The sequence below is a fragment of the Fukomys damarensis genome, unplaced genomic scaffold (assembly GCF_012274545.1).
Source record: "Fukomys damarensis isolate Sample0158 unplaced genomic scaffold, DMR_v1.0_HiC HiC_scaffold_23, whole genome shotgun sequence".
In the NCBI taxonomy this organism is placed as follows: domain Eukaryota; kingdom Metazoa; phylum Chordata; class Mammalia; order Rodentia; family Bathyergidae; genus Fukomys; species Fukomys damarensis.
Window position 1 is genome coordinate 34,094,041 of NW_022900935.1, and position 23,383 is coordinate 34,117,423.

The 23,383-nt window shown below is 38.9% G+C and overlaps 1 protein-coding gene and 1 long non-coding RNA gene across 3 annotated transcripts in view; both read right to left on the reverse strand.

Moving 5' to 3' along the window:
• Positions 1-23,383, reverse strand: part of Plpp3 (phospholipid phosphatase 3) — a 115,890-nt gene that overhangs the window by 74,509 nt on the left and 17,998 nt on the right. The window contains exon 2 of one of the 2 annotated variants that reach the window (XM_010603638.2): positions 9,305-9,349. The exons of the other annotated variant lie outside the window; for it this stretch is intronic. Within the exon in view, the coding sequence (XP_010601940.1) occupies positions 9,305-9,349 (45 nt within the window). The remainder of the gene's footprint in view (positions 1-9,304; positions 9,350-23,383) is intronic. 2 annotated transcript variants of the gene reach the window in all.
• Positions 28-2,675, reverse strand: LOC117287356. Its single transcript, XR_004518641.1, has 2 exons — positions 1,732-2,675; positions 28-486 (listed from the first exon to the last, which is right to left on the reverse strand). It is a non-coding gene; the product is annotated as an uncharacterized LOC117287356 (long non-coding RNA).

Sequence of the window (23,383 nt, forward strand, 5' to 3'; positions counted from 1 at the left end):
CTGAGCGCTGGGCCGCCGCCGTTCTTACTCTCGGGCACGATCGCCTTGTCGTACTTGTAGTTTTGCATGGCGCTGGCTGCGGCCCTTGCCTCCGCCCGCGACAGCAGCCGCACACTCCGGCCGCCTGCGTAAAGCTGCAGCCGGCGCTGTCTTCTGCTCCCCGCTGGGCGCCTCTCTCCTCTCTCCACCCCAGATCGTTCGAAAGTCCAAGGGGAAGAGCTTCGGACCCCGAGCAGAAACTTTTGCGGCGCGCTGCTGCCCGGGACGCGAGGGGCTGGCGGGCGTCTGTCCGCGAGAGCGAGTGGGCAACGCGGGGTCCCGGCCACCTTCCTCCGACGCTGGTCGCTTAATGAATGGGAGCAGCAGGGAACTCTGCAGCCCCGCAGCGCCGGCCCGACTCCAGCTACGCCTCCACCTCCGCCTCCTCCTCCTCCTGCTGCCGCTGAGATCCTCGGTTTGTTTTCCGCACTTTTATTTCACGAGCTCCTTTAAAAAGAGCAAAGGAGAGAGAGAGAGAGAGAGAGAGAGGGCCCTCCTTCCTTGGCTCGGAGGAGATTCCGAAAGTACAGCCCCTTTCTTAAGCTGCCTAAAACGTAGGATAATTAAGGCCACATTTCCCCCACCCCCTTCCAAAAAAAAAAAAAAAAAAAACTCCTAAAAGGAAAAGTTATTCTCGAACCGGAGAATCCGGGAGCCCCTAGCGTTCAGAAAGACCAAATTGTCACGAAAGGAAAAATTATGTTTTTAAATAAAAGAAACATTTTCTGGCCCTCCTTGGGTCAGGTAGAAGTTGAGTGTTATACCACCATGCTTCTTTCCTCATTTACAAATTTGGAGCTTACGAATCTTTATTTTGTTTTGAGTTGAATTATTCTGGAAATTCAAGTTTTAAGGGGAACCGGTCAGTTATGTTAAGATCTAAGTACACCTCACGGGTTCTTTGCTAGAGTCATAAGATACTGAAGCGAATGGGACTGTGGGGCCCTAGAGACAGGTCCCCTGGGTCTGAGTAAGGGCCCGCGTCAATTTAGAGATGTCAGCTGTTTTTCTGCAGAGGTTTAATTCTTTGACCCCTATAGAACTGTGCCTGGCACAGAGGAAGTGCTCTGTTGGAAGTAGTGTGACTTCCGTCTCCGATGCTGGACGCAGGAATCCCAAGCCCTCCCTCCAACCCTCTGCTACCCCAGCTGACCTCTGGGAGATATGTGCAACCCCAACCCCACCGTTGGTTGTTTTGGGTCTCGAGGTTCAAGCCACTGAATGTACTTCTTTGGAGACTGTCACATTTTAAAAATTTGTTTTGTTTTATTTATTTTCCAGATAAGGAACGGGCACTTCTAGGGCAAGGGCCTTCCAATGCCCCTACCATGGAGCTGGGCAGACAGTGGACAGTAACTGGACAATTCTTCCAAATGTCTTTTTCCAGAAAAATGTAGTTTGTTGATACGGGGTATGGGTCATATTACAATGACTTGTTCCGGGTTCAGTAACCTTATATCCAGCCCTCAATTAACTGCTTACCCTTTCCTGAACAGTCTTCTCACACCCCACACCCCTGCTCTCCTACCCTGTGCCTAGTGCACACCCTTCCCACCCCTCCCCTAGCTAGCAAAATGCTATTCCTGCTCCAGCTTCCTCGGAAAGGTCACATTCTGTCTGCCCTTTCTTGATCCCTGCACAGAATTAACTTTGTCCTCAACACTTTGTTTATGACACTCTCCTAACGCTTACCTCGGCCTGATTTGGTATTCTAGTCAGCAAAAACCAGTCATCTGGGACTGGTTAACAAGAAGTGGGACCATCAAGCAAAGGCAACACGGTTTTCTCCTGGAAGAAAGGTGACTTCATCTCCAGGCAGTTTTGGAGCATAAGTGTCCGGCTGCCTATCAGATACAGCACCTTCCTAGCAGGAGCAGGTACGTTCCAGCGAAACTAAAGAACCAAATTTCTTAGATTACTTTCCATATTAAAATAGAAACAGTGCAAGGCTGATCTTGTAACTAACAAAGCTAAAAGGAATCCAGGGTTCCAGTGCCTTTTCCTTGCCCATCCAACCCTTGTAATTATAATCATCCTTGAAATTCCTGACCAAGTCTTTGGAATTCCAGCCAAGGTAACTGCAAGCTTTCTCTCCTAGGGCTCCAAAAGTCCCTAAGCAACAATGTCTCTCAGAGGACCATGCATGTTGGTCATCTGACACTACTGTACACAGCTAAGTTAGTTGGATATGTTATAGACAGTTAGAAAGGGAGTCAATACAGAAGACAATTGAGGCCCATTTACTAGAGGCTGGGATACAAAAAGAGGAACTACCACACTCACATACTTCCCCTAGGATAAACAGTAGTGACTGATGTTCTAAATAGGCATCAAACACCTCCAGTGAGGACCAAAACCTCCCTAACCCATTCCTTCCCGGATCATTCCATTTGATCATTTAATCAATATTGCCTAAGCGACTAATCTTGTACTCTTAGGGGATGACAGCTGGGTCATTACCTAAGTGAGTATATTTAGTTGACTATAGTTTTGTCCCACCTTGAACTTGTCTCACCTGGTGGCTTTGCTCAATCAAACACCCTTGAGAAGTAGTGGGGTTGGCGGGCTACCCACTTTCCAGACCCCCTTCTGTCTTTCTTAGACAGAAGTTATCTTTTTCTCAAATTCTTCCTACTCTTAACCTCTTTTGTTCCTAGAATTCATTCTTTAATTTTAGAGAACATGAACTCAGCATTTCAGACATCTAGGAGGTTGGGAGTTATAATATTTCTCTTACACTATTTGGAAGTCCTATATCATATGCCCTATATCATCGCCATGTCTTATTCTGCTTTTTACAAGTGACCATAATTTGTCTCTCAAAGATTGTTAACTCCTGTTTGTAGGGGAGGCTTGACTTTGATACCTCAAGAAAGAGTGGTAGAATCCAAAGCCAAAGAAATGGTAGCTAAATGAATTTTAGACATCTCCCTCTGCACTTCCTATCAGCTTTTCCTTATCTGTGAGGTGACTTTTAAAATAGTATAACTCACCTATGATTGTTGGCCTCTTCAAAAGTTGATGGTTAAAATAGCCAGTTTAGATTAAATACTAAAAACCCATTTTCCTTTAAGTTTCTCCAATTAAAACTAACTACTTATTAAGAAAGATAAAAATCTATGATTGCAAAAGTAGATGGGGATCGGTAATGAATGTTTAAGTAAGAGTTTTATACTTCCATTTATAAGCTCTGATGGCTATTTTTTCATAACTGAGATAGTGTTAATTCTTCCATACAGATCTACTCTAACAAATATTTTATTTGGCTATATCTTCAAGGGAACAGACTGCTACAAATACTCTTTACAGCTGGGTTGAATAAGCCAGAAAGTATAGTGTCAATATCACACTTTTAAATAATCAGAAATAAACAGCCTAACAAGATATATAAATTTGAAGGCTTCTTGGCCTTAGTTCGTTTTTTCTTTTTCTGCCTCTTGGCGTTAATTCTTTTTTTCTTTTTTCATTCTTCTTTTCTTCTGCTGCTTGGCTTTAAATCTTAAAGTCAAATACTCTTACCAAAAAGTGAAATGCAGTGAAACAGACTTGATAGTTTAGGATGGTGTCATTTCAAAGTAATTAAGTAATTAAAATTCCTGGTAAACACAGCTTACCAAAATCATACATGAAAATGACATGCAGTTCACTGAACTAGTCAGAGTAAAAACTTTTACATCAGCAGGGATAAATGCCTTTTAAGATTAACTTATTATGTGTAGCAACAACAGCACATCATTCTCAAATAACTGATACCTCCCAAGAGATTTAAATGGCCTTTACTTCTAAGAACTCTTTTTACCTTGTAATGTTTTTTCTTTTTAACTCCTAACATCTAATAATTAATCATTTTTTATTTTTTAAAGGTATGATCTGACTCTGGAAATAATCAAGGGAAGATTAGTTGAATCTCTACATGAAATTGTATACACAAAAAGTCAGTGCCCAAATATTTTAAGCCCTTACAATTAAAGAAGTACCTGTTTATCCAGGTTCTTCAGAATTATAACATTTCACCTCTGGTATTTACTAACTAAAGCTTGCTGGCTTGCTACTTTAAGATTATTAGTTAATCCTACCACCAAATGCAGAAGCCCACAGTAACCCTCCTGAGAAAAAAGCCAGAAGGAGCAGGGATTTGGAGTTAAGAAAGTCCTGGGTCTTCTATTACACCTGAGACAAGCTGAGTAACCTCAATTATCTCAAGTTTTAAACAGAGCTCACATTTTTCTTTGGTTCTGGGGAAGCCTAAAAAATTGTAAAATGAAATAATATACTTAAAATACCTAGTATATGATAGGTTAGTTGAATGTTAACATTTTAAGTGGTCATTGAAGAGGTTTGCTCTAGCTCAGGGATGGAAAACTTGCCTTCATGTATGAGGCCCTGGTCTGTCCCCAGCACTGCAAAAACAAAAAATAATAACCAAAGCATCAAATGAACACTGTTTCTACAATACACCTAACACAAATACAGATATTCAAAAAGCATTTAACAAGTATCAACTTCAAATTTATCATTTAATTTTATTTATCCTTTCCTAAATGCAATTATCATCTTCAGCATCTCTATCCTTTTTATTTTTTAAATTTTTCTAATATATTTGTAGTGCTGAGACTGACCCCAGGGCCTCTCACATGCTAGGTAAGTGCTCTACCATTGAGCTATAGCCCCAATCCTATTCCTATCTCTTTTAAATATTCAATTTCTTGAATTTTCTGCAAGCAGTAAATCAAAGATGCTGACTTTGAGGACAATTTAGTTATAATTGTTTTCCTCAGGATTGTTTGTGAAGTCAGGAAGTCATTTGCTTAAATTTAACAATCTTGTAAAAATGAGAGTACCTTCATTTAAAAAGTACTTTCACATCTATTTTTTTTTTTGTCTCAGCTCACTGAAATAGGTGGAGTTGCTATCATTATTCCCATTTTACAGATGAGAGAATGGAGGCAAGCCCATTTAAACTGGATGGAACTGGTTTTCCCCTGAAGATAAAAGAGCAATGATTCTAACATTAGCTCATGCCCTGTAGAGAGTAGAAATGCTTCACATTTTGTAAACAGCATATACCCTTTACAGTTTATAATGCCATTTCCATTCACTGATCTCAACTCCAACCAGGTAGCGCAGAGATTATTATACTCATTTTAGAAATACAGTCTGGAAGAGATAAGAGATGTGCCGGGGTGACAGCTAGAAGCAGCCATGTTCATTCTAAAGCAAGATCCCTTTTCATGCCACACACTCCTCCACTACCACCGAGCTGCTCACCAGGTGTTGAGGGCCCAATGAATTCACAGAGCTGCTCAGAGCCACTGTAGAATTACCCTCACTGAGAACCCCAGAGGTTTTTTTGTTGTTGTTTTGCTTTGTCCTTGCTTAGGGATTGGAAGGGAGCAACATTGTTGCACCTTATGTCTCTGAAACAACTTTGGGTTTCTAATGTGTGAAGGTGGTTTATTACAAAAAGACCAAAGAGAGCTATAAGAATATTGAAGAGAGAACTAATACAAAAGGAGGGCTGAAATACAAAGCAGCAGTGTTACTAGGCACAGAGAAGTAAGTAGTAGTAGAGAGGTCAACTTTACACCTTCCTACCAGAAGGCAGACTTTTAGCTGCAAAGCAGGGTGGCCAAGAGCTGACCTTATGATAACTCAGATAGTTTGCATGGTGCGTTAAAGCAAAAAATCAGAATCTAGAGTTGCGGGAGAAATTTCCAAGTAAAGACGCTGCAGAGAACGTTTCTTTCAAACTAGTGAAACAATTCATGTAACTCATAAGGGGACTAATACTGCCACCTTGTGTCACTGTAGAAAAGTACTCTGGCTCCTGAGAGTACTGTGACTGGGGGACAGGGATGCTGGAATGAGCATCATAATTCTTTTATCATGAGTAAGATAATACCCAACACTTACTAGATTTTAATGATCTACATATAGGTAATTCACTCAATAGATCCTTATTGAGCTTCTACTATGTTTCAAATATTCTAGGAGCTAAGGGCACAGGAGTAAGCAAAACCTAGAGTCCTCATGGACCCTCAAGGATTTAGTATTTTGAACAGTGGATAAGGAAGGTTCCCCCTTCTGTGGCTGTGGTACCTGGAGCCTGGGAAGTTAAGAAGCTGATTGAAGATTTTTCAGCTGCGAAGTTATGGGGCCCAGAATTGAACCCAGGTAATCTGATTACGGACATCAAGATTTTAATCATTAATTAAGGCTGACAAACTTTGTCCTCTAAGCTATGTAGGAGTAAGATTACTGATTGCAAAAGTTTTTTTTTTAGTTTTGTGACTCTATACACATATTTATTTATTCAATTAATTCATATGTATACACATACTAAATACACTTTCATTGCATTCATAGTTATATATTTTTTCATTATATATGTGTGCGTGCATTTATTCCTCATTTAATCATTCATCAACTTTTCATAGAACCTTTTCTATGCTAAGATTCATGTTAGGTCCTAGAGATAACTGAATTAAAAGTTATGATTTCTTTTTCCATTTAACAAGTAACTCATTTTGGTGTTATTATTATTATTATATTATTATTATTACTCTTTTATTACAATAGTGAGGCAGACAAGGTGCCACTGAGCTAAATCCCCAGCACAATAACGCATTTTTAAACTGGTCATGGTGGCACATGCCTGTAATCCCAGCACTCAGGAGGCTGAGGCAGGAGGATCACTGTGAGTTCAAGACCAGCCTGGGCTGCACAGTGAATTCCAGGTCAGTCTCAACTACATAGTGAGATCCTGACTCAAAAAAAACAAAAACAAAAACAAAAACAAAACAAATAACTCATTTTTAGTAAGGGCAAAAATATTTAAGCAAAAACTTGTATTTTCATGTCACTGATTATATTTTATCATAAAGGTTTAACTGTTTTTCTTTAAAAGGACTATAATTTTCTTCAGATGCAAACCAAAACATATGCTTAGCATGGTCCATCATAAGGTTTCACAAAGGAGTGGTTGAGGAAATGACTAGAAGAGATTTGTGAGTTTAATACAGGTGTCAGGTGGAGCAGATAAATCAGAGTTGTATACTGACGCTCAAAAAGGAGAAGGATAGTGTGGTGCACATTTGTAATCTGAGCTACTTGGAAGTCTGAGACAGGAGAATCACAAGTTGAAGGCCAACCTGGGTAACTTAGTGGGACACTGTCTCAAAATAAAGTAAAATGGGATGAGGAGAAATCACTCAGTGGTACAGCACTTGCTTAGCATGTGCCAGGACCTAGGTTTTGTTCCCAGTAACACACACACACACACACACAAACACAACATCGAGTACAACAAAAACAAAAGTATAAAACCTCTGCTTCACATCATACACAAACCTTAATTGCAGGTGGATCATAGACAAAGACAAGTGATAAAATAAACCCATTAGAATCTAGTGGAGGGAGAATATATTCATGACTTTGCAATAGGTAGAGATTTCTTATATAGGAATAAAAAGCATTGATGAAAAGAAGAGATTAATAAATTGGAATTCATTAAAATTAATAACTTGTAAAATTATACCAGAGAACCACTTCTTGACCTTTTGGCTAAGATCAAGTGTAAAAATGTACCAGAGCTTGCCAATATATGGACTCTGAACCAAATACAGTCTGTGTCTTTGTATAGCTCATAAGCTAAGAATAGTTTTTACATTTCTACATGGTTGAAAAAATCAAAAGAAAACTATTTCAAGGTATGTGAAATGTATGTGATGTTCAAATTGCAATGTCCATAGATACAGGTAATTGGCCACAGTTAAACCTACTCACTTAACAGCTTAACAATGCTTTTCTTACTGCCTTTGTACCACAATGGCATAGTCAAGTAGTTGGAAGAGACTATCTGACCTAAAAGGCCTAAAATATTTACTCTTTGCCTCTTTATAGAAAAATGTCACTAACCTGTAAAATGTATAATTAAGAGAATAAAAACACAAGTTACAGACTGGGACAATATTACTCCACAGAGAAAACTTGTATTTACAATGTAAAAAGAGCCCCTGTAAATCTAAAGGAAAAAGACAACCCCAAACGGGCACTTGATAAAAGAGGATGCCCAAATAGTGCATAAGTGTTTGACACAGTGCTCACCACTAGTCTTAGGGAAATACCACTTATCACCACAGTGAAAAGCCTGACTTGGTAGCATACACCAATAATCCCAGAACTTAGAGGCTGAGGCAGGAGGACCATGACTTCTAGGCCAGCTTAGGCTACACAGTGAATTTATTTTAATTAGCACATGTTTGTGATACACAATGAATACATTCATTGTGGGGAGCTGGTGCATATACATATCATGTCTTAGTCCTTTTTATTTCCCCTTTCCTCTCCCTTCCTCCTTTCCCTCTCCCTGAATCCCTAGTTCCCCTTCCCATCTGCAAAAGTCTACCTCCTGTTTCCTATAACCTATCTTTTATTTAACTCTTTAAAGTATTTATATTTTGTGTTTCTCTTATATGATAAACTATGCAATATTTAAATTTCTTTCTAATTTATTTTGCTTAGATTATCATCTCAAAATATGAAATTTTCCTTCAAAGGACTAAAATTTTTCCTTTTTATGGCTGTACTTCATAATACAGATATGTATATATACCATAATAATATTCCATTATGTATATATACCACATTTCTTTATTCATTTATTAATTAATAAATAGACTGCTTCCAATATTTAGCCATTATGAGTTCTGCTATATGAATGTATCACTTTAACTCTTTTTTTTTTTCTTTTTGGTATGAGGGATTGAACTCGGGCCCTTGCTTTTGTGAGGCAGGCGGTGGCACCACTGAGCCAAATACCTGGCCTCGCTTTAACTCTTTAACTCTTTCAGAAAGATAGCCAGGAGTATAGCTGGATTGAATGGAACACTCCCCCATCAAAAGATACATAGTGATTTTTATGGCCAGCCTGAGCTACATAAACAATACTCTGCCTCAAAACAAGTTACAATGAAATACTACTGTGTACCCACCAGAATAGTTCAGATTTAAAAGCCTGACAGTATGGAAGTGGTGAGAACATGAAGCAGCTATAATGAAAACTGAAAGAGCTACTTAGGAAGACTCTGGGATAGTATACATGAGAAGTGGCACAACAGCGCCTCTCCCACTGAAAGACATGCGAAAGTAGATCCAGAGGAGTTTTACTCCTGATAGCTCAGAAATGAAACCACACAAACTACATGACTAGATAAATCATGATATATCATATAGTAGAATAATATACAGGAGTGAAAGGACTTACATACAGATCCCCAGAAGAGCTTGGATGAATCTCCCAGACATAATACTGAAAAAAAAAAGAACCGTTAAAAAAAAATATGTATTAGTCCACTATCTGTCATTGTGACAAAATTCCTGAGTTAAACAACTGAAAAGGCAGAAAGGTTTATTTTGGCTTACAGTGTCAGAGATTTTGTGGCACAGCTGCTTGGTTCTGCTGCCTTCAGGCCTGTAGCAAAGCAGAACATCACAGCAGAGAATGGATGGTGAGGAGGCCTGTCCACCTCACAGAGACTGGGAACCAAAAAGAGAGAGCAAGGAGCCAGAGCTCCAACAGCCTCCTCAGGGGCCCCAGTGACCTAATCTTTTCCACTGAGCCCTACTCCATCTCCTAAAAACTTCACTACCTTCCTAAAGTGTCACAGGCTGGCAACTAAGCCTTCATCTCATGGTCTTTGTGGGATTTTCGAGATTCAAAAATGTAACAGCATACTATGTTGTTTTATAAGAAGTTAAATGAACAATTAGTCTATAGTGATATGGCTCAGAAGTGTAGTTGGTTTGGAGAAGGAGGCAACTAACTGGGAAGCAGTGTGAGGAGCCTTCTGGGTACTTGATTTCCATGGTGGCTACCTGGGTGCACATATATGTAAAGATTAATAGTGTATGACTGATACCTGAGCTTGAAGCTTTTGCACCTTTTGCACATATGTTATACCACAATAAAGACTTAAACTATAAAAAGTACAAAATGTGGGGGTGAAAGTGTGAATAAGAAAGGCAACTTAGCTATGTATGGTAAGGTTAGGAAAGGGAACAAATAAAAGACTATTTCAATTTTTCAGATTATTAATATTGTTTACATTTATCTATATGACATTTGACCAACAGAGTGTTAATAATCATTCCAGAAATTTAATCTATTTAGCAATCACAACTCCAAGATAGATGTCAGCATCCCATTGTTCTCAGGCCACCATCATGGCTGCGGCCATGTGACCCTCTCTACCTCAGATAAGTTTTACTCATCTGCCCTGCTGAATTCTATGCATTTACTGACTCCAAGCAGCAGCAACAACAACAGTGACTACACGTCCAGGCACACACGCTTCTAAAAGACAACACTCCAACTTGCAAAACAAAAAGATGAATAATGTGGGAAAGTCCATAACAAAGACAAAGGAAAACAAGATACTTTCTTGGGTATAATGGATTGAGTGGTAGCCCTCTCCCACCAAAAAGATATGTCCATGTCCTAATGGCCAGAACCTAATGGACAGAGTCTTTGCCCACATATTCCAATTAAAGATCTTTCGGTGAGGCCATCCTAGATTATCCAGGTGGGCCCCAAATCCAAAGACAAGTGGCCTTGTAAGGGATAGATGAAAAGAAGACAGAGGTAAGGATTCAGGTAAGATGGCCAGAAAAGCAGAGGCAGCCACCAGTGGAAGAGGCAAAAAACAGTTCTCCCCATTAGACTCCAAAGGAATATGGCCCTGTGGGTATTGGACTTTTTGCCTCTAGAAGTATAATATATTTCTGTTGTCCTAAGCCACCTCATTTATGGCATTTGTTACAGTAGCCCCAGGAAATAATACATTGAATTAGTAAATACATTATCTTCCTGGGTGCAATAGAAACTTTTCCTTCTCATTTCCTTAAGTTTTGGAGGATGGGAAAGTGAGGCACAGAATGACAGTGCAGCAAAGCTCTCCCTGAATGCTGCTGTCTGGGAATGTGCCCTCGCCTAGTCTTGTGCACTAATGTCTTCACTTGCTGAGGCCCTTGCTTCATTTTGATCATAGCATTTATCTGAACCCACACATGTGACTAGCTTTTCCTGCCCCTCCCTCCATATCAAACTCTACCACATGCTATGTCTGTCCCTTTACCAGCTTCTGTGTCCCTACTGCCTGGCACTCAGTGAATACTTGTTGAATATATTAGAAAATGAATGAGTGCATGGGCGATTGAAGGACTAGTAGGTATGGTGCCCACAAAAAGCTCATGTTACCTTTACATGGGCTCAAACTCATGTCCCCATTTCTTGGTTGTCCCTTAGGTTAAAATTATAGCAGTGGGGTTTTGTCACCCAACGTCACTGCCCTATTTTTCTCAGGAGCTATGCAGTCTGCTGCACTATCTGTCCTGAATGTCGAATTGCTGATTACATTCTGTCTCTCTAATGTGGGTTGCACCTCTCCCTTAGATGTTCTTTCTACCTCATCTCTTCCTCCAGCAATGTTCACTGGCCTTTATCACCCATCTCTCACTGCTAGGCTTCCCCATACTGAGAAACTATCCAGGTTAACCTAATCTGAATAAAAGTAAAATGTTTAAATCAATATATTGTTTATTAGAACAACAAGAACACTTTCTTTAGTAACATTCTTTGAGTATTTAATACTATCTAGTACTTATTTGCATTATCTCATCTCTTTATGTCAACACTGCAAAATGAGAATATTAGCTACCACTTATAACTGGTGTTATGGCTTGTATCTAGACCTCCCTCCCAAATCTCATGCAGACATATGTGGGGCTTTTTCAGAGGTGGCTGGATCTAGAGTGTGATGCCAGGATTGATTCATGGTTCAATGCTAGGACCAAGGGCACTAGGATTAAGGGTATGAATACTACCTGCCCTAAGTAGCCTAGATAAGATACAAAAGATAGAAAGAACTGTGGTTGTCCCCTGCTTGCTTTACTATCTTGTGCAGTGAACAGTTTCTCCACTGCCATGCTTTCTGCCATGTGATCATGCGTTGGAGCCAACTGATTATGGACTGAAACTTCTACAAACTGTGAACCAAATAAATCTTTCCTCCTTTCACTTTGGATATTGGGTATTTTGTCTCAGCAATGAGAAAGTAACTAAGATGTCTTCCCTCTCCAGTGGATCCAGAAGTCCATCTCCACCTCTGACTTGACTTCAGTTATCTATCCTCCCAGTCCACTGAAATACTTTCATTGTTCTATATCTACACTTGACCACTTTTCATTCTCCATACCCCAGCCAGATGGAGTAACTTTTTAAAAATGGAAATTTGATTATATCACTTGCTTAAAACCCCTTCAAATCTTGCTTTGGGATACTTGATAAATCTGAAATTCTGCACTTCAAGATTATGATGAAGCATTGAGCAGTGGCAAACCAGCCTCTCTGAGATTGGGAGATCAGACAATGGCATATAGCAATTTGGGGAAGAGAAGAAGGAGGAAGATGGATCCCTGAGACCCAGGAAATTTCTTGTGGGAAAACCAAAACCCACAGGGAGAGCGAGGGGACAGACTTCAAGGCAAAGAAGAGGGAAGTGTCAAACTGCATTCTCCCTGACTTCTGGTTCACTGTGTAAAAGAAGAGCCTCAAGCCTACAGGTGTGGTGATGGCAGGGTAATCTGGAGGCCTCCATGGAGACATGCACTAGTGGAGTGGAGCAGTGGATGCTGTAAGCTGCAGCAGCTGGTGAGTGATCCAAGTTCAAATGCTCCCAGGCAGGAGTGATTAACTGGCTGCATTTTGGCTGGGACCAGCTGAACCCAGGACTCAGAGTAGCCCTGAGTTTGTTTCATCTCAGGGTTCCCAGTGTTTGGGTAAAGTGCATCCCTGGGAGGTGCCCAGAATCATGGAACTGAGCTCAAGCTGGTAGGAAACTCCCATAGTATCATGGTATGAACAACTCATGTCACAGACTCACAGAGACCAGGATTAGCCTGAACTTCTGCAGAGTTGAATCAGTTCCCCACCCTAATCCTACTGCAGGCTTACTGGGATCACACAGAATGGATTGGGGCTCTGTCTGCCTCCTTTATCTACCAGCAATAGCAGAGATAGCCCTGAAGTGGACACTACCACAGAACTGTAGATCCCAGAAGATAACCACAGGCTTGAAATCACACATTTTTTCTGTTCTTTCTTTTTTAAAATTGTATATTCTTGTCTTTTCATGACACCAAATTGTATTTAAAAATTAATAGACATGAAAAATCAAATAAGCACTAATACAACTGTAATGGGGAACCTCAATACCCCCTGTCACAAATAGATTAACTAGACAAAAAATCAACAAAGAAATATCAGAACTGAACCAAACTTTTGAACAAATGAACTTAGTAAGTAGAAGAGTGTTCCATGCCACAGCATCAAAATAAAAATTCTTATCACTTTTCGGCCTTTTGGCTAAGATCAAGTGTAAAATACAAATTCTTCTCAGTGGCATGAGGGATATTCTACAAAGTAGGTTATGTACTAGCTCATAGAATATGCTTAAGTGCAAAGGAATTGAAATTATTCCATGCATATTATCAGAGCATAGTTCAATGAAATTGGAAATCAATCACAAAAGAAACCACAAAAAACTGCATAAACACATGGAAATTTAATAGTACCCTCCTCAACAACCAGTGGGTTACAGATGAAATTAAAGAAGAAATTAGAGTTTCTATGATAAAATGATAATGCCAAAACAACATACTGCATCTATGGGACACAATGAAAGCAGTCCTAAAAGGGAAATTTATAAGGCTGGGGATTTAGCTCAATGGTTCCACCACCTTCATCATAAGCGCAAGGCCCCAAGTTCAATCCTTGCTACCAAAAATAAATAAATAAATAGATAAAATAAAAGGGAAATTTACAGTGTTGAATTCCCATATTAGAAAAATAGACTGAGCTCAAATAAATAGCCTGATGTTGAACCTCAAGCTTCCAGAAAAAGAAGGACAAGTCAAGGCAAAAGCTCAAATGAGGGAGGAAATTATAAAGGTCAGAACAGAAATTAATGCAATTGAGATTAAGAAAACAATACAAAGGATCAATGAATCAATTTTTCTTTGAAAAATTAAATAAAATTGACAAACCGTTAGTGACCTTCATCTCAAGAAAACAAAAGGACTCAAATTCATTCAATTAGGAATGAAAAGGGTGAAATCACAACAGACCCTGCAGAAATCCAGAAGACCATGAATACCTACTTTGAGAATCTATATTCTAATAAGATAGAAAACACAGAAGAACTGGACAGATTCTTAGATGCATGTGAATTACTAAAGCTGAATAACAAAGATATAAAAATTATAAATAACCAATATAAGTCAATGAAATTAAAGATGTACTTAAGATCCTCCGAACAAAGCTCAGGCCCTGGTTGATTCACCACTGAATTCTACAATAAATATAGAGAAGAACTAATGCCACTACTCCTCAATTTCTTTAATGAACTGGAAAGGAAGGCAATACTCCCAAACTTATTCCTGGAATCAAGTATTATTCTGATACCAAACTAGAGAAGGATCCAAACAAAAAAGAACTATAGGCCAAAAATCCCTAATGAGCATAGATGCAAAAACCTTCAATAAGACACTGGCAAACAGGATGCAGCAAATCATAAAGATTTATACACCATGAGCAAGTAGGATTCATCCCAGGGATGCAGGGACAGCTCAATATATGCAAATCAATAAATGTAACATATCACATTAGTATAGCCAAGGACAAATGCCATATGATCCTCTCAACAGATGCAGAGAATGCATTTGACAAAGTCCAACCTCCATTCATGATAAAAACTCTACAGAAAATTGGAATAGATGGTCTTTCAATCTGATAAAAGCCATCTATGGCAAACCAATAGCTAACATCACACTAAAGGGACAAAAACTGAAAGCTTTCACTCTAAAATCAGGAACAAGACAAGGATGTCCACTATCACCACTATTATTCAATATAGTTCTGGAAACATGAGCCAGAGCAATTAGACAAGAGAAGGAAATAAAAGGAATAAGGGTAGGAAAGGAAGAAGTTAAAGTATTATTTGTGGATGAAAGGATACTCCACATAGAAGACCCCAAAAACTCCACCGAAAGACTTCTAGATTTAATAGTCCAGTTCAGGAGGTTAGCTGGATACAAAGTCAGCACTCAAAAATCAATAGCATTTCTGCACACAAATAATAAATTCACCAAGAGAGTAATTAGGGAAACAACACCTTTCACAATGAAACCCCTGCAAAAAAAGAAATATCTAGGAATCAATCTGATGAAGGAAGAAAAAGACCTTTACATTGAAAACTATAGTACTTCAAAAAAAAGAGATTGAAGTGGATATCAGAAAATTGAAAGATATCCCTTATTCTTGAGTAGGAAGAACCAATATAATGAAAATGGCCATATTTCCAAATTTTTATACAGATTTAATGCAATCCTGATAAAAATACCATAGTATACCACAGAATTAGAGAAAACATTCCTAAAATTCATTTGGAATCAGAAGAGACCTAGAATAGCAAAAACAATTCCAGGTAGCAAATGCAAGGTAGGGGGCATCACAATCCCTGACTCGAAATTATGCTACAAAACTACTGTGATAAAAAAATAAACAAACAAAAAAATCATGGTACTGGTATAAAACAGACCTGAGGATCAGTGGAACAGATTAGAAGATGCAGGAACAACTCCAGACACACTCAGCCACCTTATCTTTGACAAAGGAGCCAAACACCTCCACTGAAAGAAAGATAGCCTGGTTTTTTTTGGAGGGAGGGTACCGGGGATCGAACTGCAGTCCTTGTGCTTACAAGGCAGGCGCTGGAACCACTGAGGTAAATCCCTGGCCCAAAGATAGCCTCTTTAATAAGTGGTGCTGGACAAACTGCCTTTCCTCTTGCTGAAGATTTAAACCCTGACCCATATCTTTGACTATGAACTAAATTAAAATAAAAATGGATCAAAGACCTAAATATTAAAACAGAAACACTAAATCTTCTGAAAGATGGAAGAGGTAGAATTCTTGAAGACATTGGTGTAGACAAAGACTTTATGATCAAAACCCCAATCACGCAGGAAATATCACAAATAATCAACAACTGGGATCTCACTGTATTAGTAAGCTTTTGCACAGTTAAAGAAACCACCAGTAGAGTGAAGAGACAACCCACAGTGTGGGAAAAAATTTCTGCCAACTATTCCTCAAAGGACTAATATCTAGAATATCTAAAAAACTCAGTAAAGTCAGACCCCTCCCCAAATCTGAAGACCCAATTCAAAAATGGGCAACTGAAATGAATAGACACTTCTCAGGTGAAGAAGTAGAAACAGCAAATAAATATATGAAAAAATGTTCAACATCACTGGTCATTGGAGAGATGCAAATTAAAACAAAGCTGAGATTCTCACTCCAGAAAGAATGGCTGTTATCAAGAAATCAACCAATAACAAATGCTGGTGGGGCTGTGGGGAAAAGGAATCCTTCTCCACCCTTGGTAGAAGTGTAGCCTGGTGCAACTGATAGAGGCCATGTGATATAGGGATGATATAGGACCTCCAAATAATCCAAGTAATATGAGAGAAATATTATAATTCTCAAACTGTTAGGTGTCCAAAATGCTGAGTTCATGTTCTCTAAAATTGAAGAATGAATTCTAGGAACAACAGAGGTTAAGAGAAGGAATATTTTTTGGGAGGGAGAGGTACAGCACCTACCTGAGAGGGACAGGAGGGGACACCTGGAAAGTGGATTCCCTGTGGACTCCACTTCTCAAGGAAGTTTTACAGAGCAAAACCACTAGGCAAGGCAGATATAAGGTGCTACAAAACTATAGTCACCCAATAAGATTACAAGGAGAGTCACTTAGGTAATATTGATTAAATGGAGTTCAATGGGGAAGCAAGTCACGTAACAAGCGTACATGGAATGGGTAAGGATTTTCTGGGAAAGAATGGACTAGGGAGGCTTTGGTCCCCACCAAACGTTATCAATGCCTATTTAAAATACCAATCACTGCTGTTCATCCCTGGCAGAAGTATGGGAGTGTTGTCATTTCTCTTGGTCTTGACGTGGAAGGCACATCCAGCCACAGTTGTAATACGTTCTTCTGCACTAACTCTCTTGACAGGGCCCTGCCCTGTCTGACTGCCTATAATAGTTTAACTAATTTAGATGTTTCCAATACAACCACTGTGGAAATCAATGTGGAGATTCTCAAAAAATTAAAACTAGAGGTTCATTTGACCCAGGTATTCTCCTTCTGGGTTTCTTCCTTAAAGAATGAATAGCATCATACCACAGTGATACATACACATTTATAGCAACATGATTTGTAATAGCCAAATTTGGAAAGTCCCCAAATGCCCATCAACAGATGGATGAAGAAAAAATTTTAATACAATGGAATACTATTTTGGCATAAAGAAGGATAAACTTGAGGGGTATTGGCCCTCTCTGTGTTCCTTGCACACACTAAATTCCTTCACAATTTGAGGCCTTCATATATGCTCCCTTTTTTAAATTCCTCTCCCCCCATCTCCTGTTACTCAACTCTCTTTCTTAAAAACAGATTTGTAATTCACAGAAGTGTAATAATAGACCACAAAGTAGACTCCTTTACAACACATACTTCTGTGAATTTAGTAAATCCCCAGAGATGTGTTCCATCATCGTAATCAAATTTAGGACATTTTCATCCTCCATAGTCCAGTCCCAGTGTGCATTAGGAGTTACTCCCTATTCTCTCCTACCCTTCCAGTCCTATAATCGATAATATACTTTTTCTCTCCATGGATTTGCCTATTCTGGACATTTCCTATAAATGGAGTCATATGTATGTGGCCTTTTGTGACCGCCTTTGTGATTTTGGATAGTGTGTTTTCAGGTTTATCTAAGCTATAACACCCATCAGTACTTCAGTCCTTTTTTCTAAATTATTCCTTTGAATGAATACAACACCTATTTATACATTCATATGGTGACATTCAGGCTGTTTCTATTTCTTGGCTATTATGAATAATGCTACTGTAAACATCTGTGCCACCAAAGGGACTTTGGGCCCTTTCCCTGAGCAGAGTGAGAGTTCATTTTAGACCCAGGGTCAGCAGAATGCTGATCTGACTTGTTTTGGAAGAATCATTTGAATGGTTTTTCTTGTACCGGGGATTGAACTCGGGTCCTTGCACTTGCAAAGCAGGTGCCAGAACCACTGAGCTAAATCCCTGGCCCCATTTGAATGGTTTTTCTTGTACCGGGGATTGAACTCGGGTCCTTGCACTTGCAAAGCAGGTGCCAGAACCACTGAGCTAAATCCCTGGCCCCATTTGAATGGTTTTTAAACTGAACAGGGTGCCTTTCAAGTGCAAGGTCCTAAATTTGATTCCCCAGTACTGGGGGGAAAATTAGCTGAACTGGTGGCAAAGGCTGAAGTAGACCCAGATATACTTTAGAGCTGACTGCAGTCATGCAGAAGAAAGGTGGCTGTGTGCTGAATTAAGGTGCCAGTGGTAGAGGCAGAGAAGGCATTGAGAGTGGTCAGTTATACATCTTGAAGGTAAAGCCAATGGGATGTGGTGAAAAAATTGATGTGTGGTAGAAGAAAGAGAGAGAGACCTCAAAGGTGACTCCAAGTTTGCAGCCTGAAGAACCAGAAGGATGGAGGCACTGCCATGGCAGCAAAGGGAAAGATGAGAGTAAAGCAGGGCTGGGGCCATGCAATTAGGAGTTTGATTTTGGACCTGTTCCCATTGCCAGTACTCAGTGAAGGCAGCATAGAGTCTGGAGACATGAACATTAGTTTTATCATTGTTTCAACTGAGTATATGACAACACCTCCATTTATCTATGCTTCATCTTTTTCAATTTTAAAGTGAAAGGTTGTGCAACATGGTAACCCCACAGCCCTAAAAGCTTCAGGTTGCACATTGGAATTGAAAACTGGCTTTCTCAGTTGACATAACTTCTTTAGAATGTTGCTGGGTTTCAGCAGTTCTTTTCCTTCTCCTGATATTCCACTGGAAAAGAAAAATAACTTGGTCTATGCATGCCTGACTCTCCAGGGCCACTTCCATACAATTGGTTCTCTACATGAATTTAACAATCTCTTTCAGACAGCAAGTAAATTTTACTTTTACTACATGAGTAATATTCAATATAGACAAAAGTGTAAATCATGTTGCCTCTTCGTGTCCTCTGCTCATTTCTCACACCACTGTGATCACATCTCTGGCACATGGCTTTGATTTATTCCTTTCACTATTAGCATCATTTCTGAGCTCAGAGACTGCATATTTAATAAAGATAGTGATAGTGTTGTGGTTTTTTTTTTTTTTTTTTTTTAGTTTTCTAAGGATTCAATTCAGAGCCTTGTCAATAGCAGACAACCTGAAATGTACAGTGAATCAGTGATTGAGTCTATATGTCATCTACAATAAAATATACTTCCTAAAATCTAAAATACAACACAATAAAATTTTCCAAAGGACCCTTCTGATGTCCATAGGTAGTTTTTTCAGTCTTTTGAGTTTTTATTAATGTTCATTAAAGTCTTTTTTATTTTTTTTCCAGTACTGGGAACTCAACCCAGGGCCTTATTACTGAGCTACATCCCACCCCTTTTTTAATTTTAAAATTTTGAGTCAGGTCTCCCTAAGTTGATAAATTATACTGGACTTGAATTTAGAATTCTCCTGTTTCAGACTCCCAGAGTTCTGGGATTACAGGTGTGCACCATGGTACTCAGCCCTCTTTGATTTTATGCACATCTATAGAGTCATTAGAATTCCTTCTGGCACACAGAAGGTATTTCTTATTTTTTTCAAAACAGTAGCACAATGGAAAGACTATTGCAATTAGAATCAGCAATTTAAATTACAGATTTGTCACTGAGCAGCTGTTTAATTTTGGGTAAGTTGCTACCTCTCTGCCTGAGCCACTCACAATTTGATAAGATGAGAAGTATAAGCCTTCTATACACTGTGTTGTGTGGGAATTCAATGAAATAATGAATGTGGAGATTGTAGACTGACATGATTAGTAAAAAATACATGTAAAAGTAGCATCTGGAAAAACATACTGTGATTACATTACTTTACTGTTAAAATGATCAAATTATATAGGGAATAATTTAGCAGACTCTTATTTACTATTATGATTTGATAAGTATTTGACCTAAAAGTCATGCTCTTTATTTTATTTTATTATCATTATTTTTTGTACCAGGGATCGAACTTGGGACCTTGGACTTGCAAGGCAGGCGGCAGTACCACTGAGCTAAATCCCTGGCCCTAAAGTCATGCTCTTTAATTCTTAAATGAGGAAGCCAAAAAATATGTCCATAAACTGTCTGGCAATTTATGTAATCTTAGGAATGCTTCATGAAGATGCATAACTCTGATATCTCCAACATGTGAGCTGCCTGGAGCTGGGTCCTGGTGGTCATCCATACATTTAGTTCCAAGAAGAACATCTGAATTGTGTATGTGCATTTTGGGATTTACATTTATAATGTGTTCTTAAAATGTACATTCCCTCCTTATTGTTAGCAGTACTAAAAACATGAAGTATTGAGACAAATATCCCAAAAGATTAAATTGAGCCAGTATAGCAAATAGATTTATGTAGATGTACATATAGATTCATTCCTCTATGGTCTAAAATGCTCCACATTGTTTTATTACTGTAGGTCAAGATCTCGTTCTTTAATAAGACGTGTTTCAAAACAAAGAGAGGGTTGCAATTTGTTAAAAACAACTACATATTATTATATACAGCTAAATTAGGTAGAAATATCATAGGCAGTCAGACAGGAATAGGCCCTCAAGAGAATCAATACAAAAGATAAAAATTCATTACATCTGTGACCAGAGGTGCATCTGTTAAAGGCCAGGCCTCAAGACAAAGATGGAATGACCAGGTCTACATGCCTTCCCAAGGGATAAGTGGTAATATTTGGTCCAATAAAGCCTAGACAGACATCACTCATCCTGGACTGGACCCCTGGACCCATCCCTTCCTTTAAAAGTTCTTTGTTCTTTTCATGTGCACTTGCTACATGACCTGCTTGCTCACTGGATCAATATTACCTTAGTGGCTTTAACTGTAATATTATTGGTTAATCACAGTTTTGACCCATATTTTATCCACCTCGTGATTTTGCTCTATAAAACTTCCTCTGAGAAGTGGGCTCATTGGCAACCCACTTCTGGGGCCCCTTCTGTCTCTTAGGAGCTATCTCTCTTAATAAAGTTTTCCTAACCTCCATTGTTCCTTAGAGTGCATTGAGGGCTGGGGATTTGGCTTAGTGGCACTGCACCTGCCTTGCAAACACAAGGTCCTGAGTTCAATACCTGGTACTGGAAAAAAAAGGAAAAAAATGTTTTCTTCAACTTTTGGGGAACACGAACTTGACACATTTGACATTTAGCAGACAGGGAGTTACATTTATTTCTTCTATATCATTTGGAGGTCCTACTTCAAGATCCCAATAAATAAATAATATCTAAAAACTACTTACAAATATTTTACATGCGTATATTTAAGTACATAAATGCTCTCTACATATCTTTTTTAGTGTAGTATAACTGTTATGCTTACTTAACAATTATGTTTCATTGATTTTTCCATTCAAATAAATATCAATTGGACCTTTATTCTGTTTTGATTGTTTTTGTTTTTTTTTTAAGTGGGGATAGAACTCAGGACCTTGCACTTGTGAGACAGTTGGCAGAACCACTGAGCTAAATCCCGGCCCCTTGAACCTTTATTCTATAAGTCTTAGGAAGAAAAATTGTCCTGAAAAATGCTCACAGATTTTCATTGTGGTTCCTAATACTTCAAATCAGTAAGTAAACTAAAATCTGATTATGTGGAGTACAGCATATGGGTATTTAAGTCTAAAGAAGAAAGAAGGGAAGAGATCATGATCAGTCCTATGATATAGGGGAAATAATATAACTCCCAACCTGCTAGATGTCAGATACGATGAGTTTGTGTTTCCCAAAACTGAAGAATTAATTCTAAGGAAAACAGAGGTTAAGAGTAGGAAAACTTTATTGCGAGAGATAGCTCCTGAGAGACAGAAAGGGACCCAAAAGTGAGTTGCCAATGAGCCCACTTCTCAAAGGAAGTTTTACAGAGCAAAATCACGAGGTGGGTACAATGTGACTCAAAACTATGATCAACCAATTAAAAAAAACTATGATCAACCAATAAGGTTACAAGTGTAGCCACTTAGGTAATATTGATCTCCTGGGGAGGTATGTAGGCCTGCCCATCTCTATCATCCCACCTTTATCTTGAGGCCTGTCCTCCAACAGATGCACCTCCAGCCACAGTTGTAATGTGTTCTCATCCTTCGCACTGACTCCGAGGGCCTAGCTCTGTCTGGCTGCCTATAACAGTTCTACCCAACTTAGCTATCTATAATACTAATTCCTAAGGTTAAAATCATCTTGAAACACAGGAGTTAGCTTGGCGCTCAAGTGGATCATTTGATTATAGGAATTGTTTCAAATAGGACATTGAATAACTGTTGCCATTTGTTTCATCCCAGTCTTGGGCAACAAAGTTTAAAGATCCTTATAGATATCTATGATACTATGAATGCCAGAAGCAGAAGACTCTTTTCTATTCCCAGCTGCGGATGATACCAGTAAGGACAGCAGTAGCAGCTTTGTTGTGAACTCAGCAGCAAATTTATAGCCTCAGAATAGGAAGAAAACTGTATTAAGGATAGTCCCATAGTAACAAGAGCTACTCAAAGGCACTTAACTGTCCTCCAACCTCTTACCAGAAAAAGCCTATGTATCCTTTAAAAATAACAAAAGGTCTTCTGTTTCCTTAACAAATTATTTATGTTCCATTTGTTCACCTATTTACTCAGTTTGTTATTTTTAATAAACAAGGATATTAGTTGGGCACATGCCTATAACCCCAGCACTTGGGAGGCTCAGGCAGGAGGAGCACTGTGAGTTTGAGGCCAGCCTGGGCTACACAGTGAGTTCAGAGTAAAAACAAAAACAAAACCACAAACAAGCAAACAGTATTGTTTTATAATTGAAGCTAAAACTATTTCATCTTATGCCCTAGTCTTTGAATTGGGAGTGGAGGTGAAGGTAAATATTTCAAGTTCACATCTTCCCTTGGTCATTTGTTCTCCATCATTCTGCTGGGATAATCAGTAGTGATTGAAGTTCCAGGATTTGGTACACATGCTTTCACTTGGGACAGGGAAAATATTAAGCTTAAAGTTTGAGGACATTTCTTTTCATAGACATGTTTCTGTTTGTTTCTTTCTTTTGGTTTTTTTTTTTTTTTTTTTTTTTTTTTTTTTTTTTT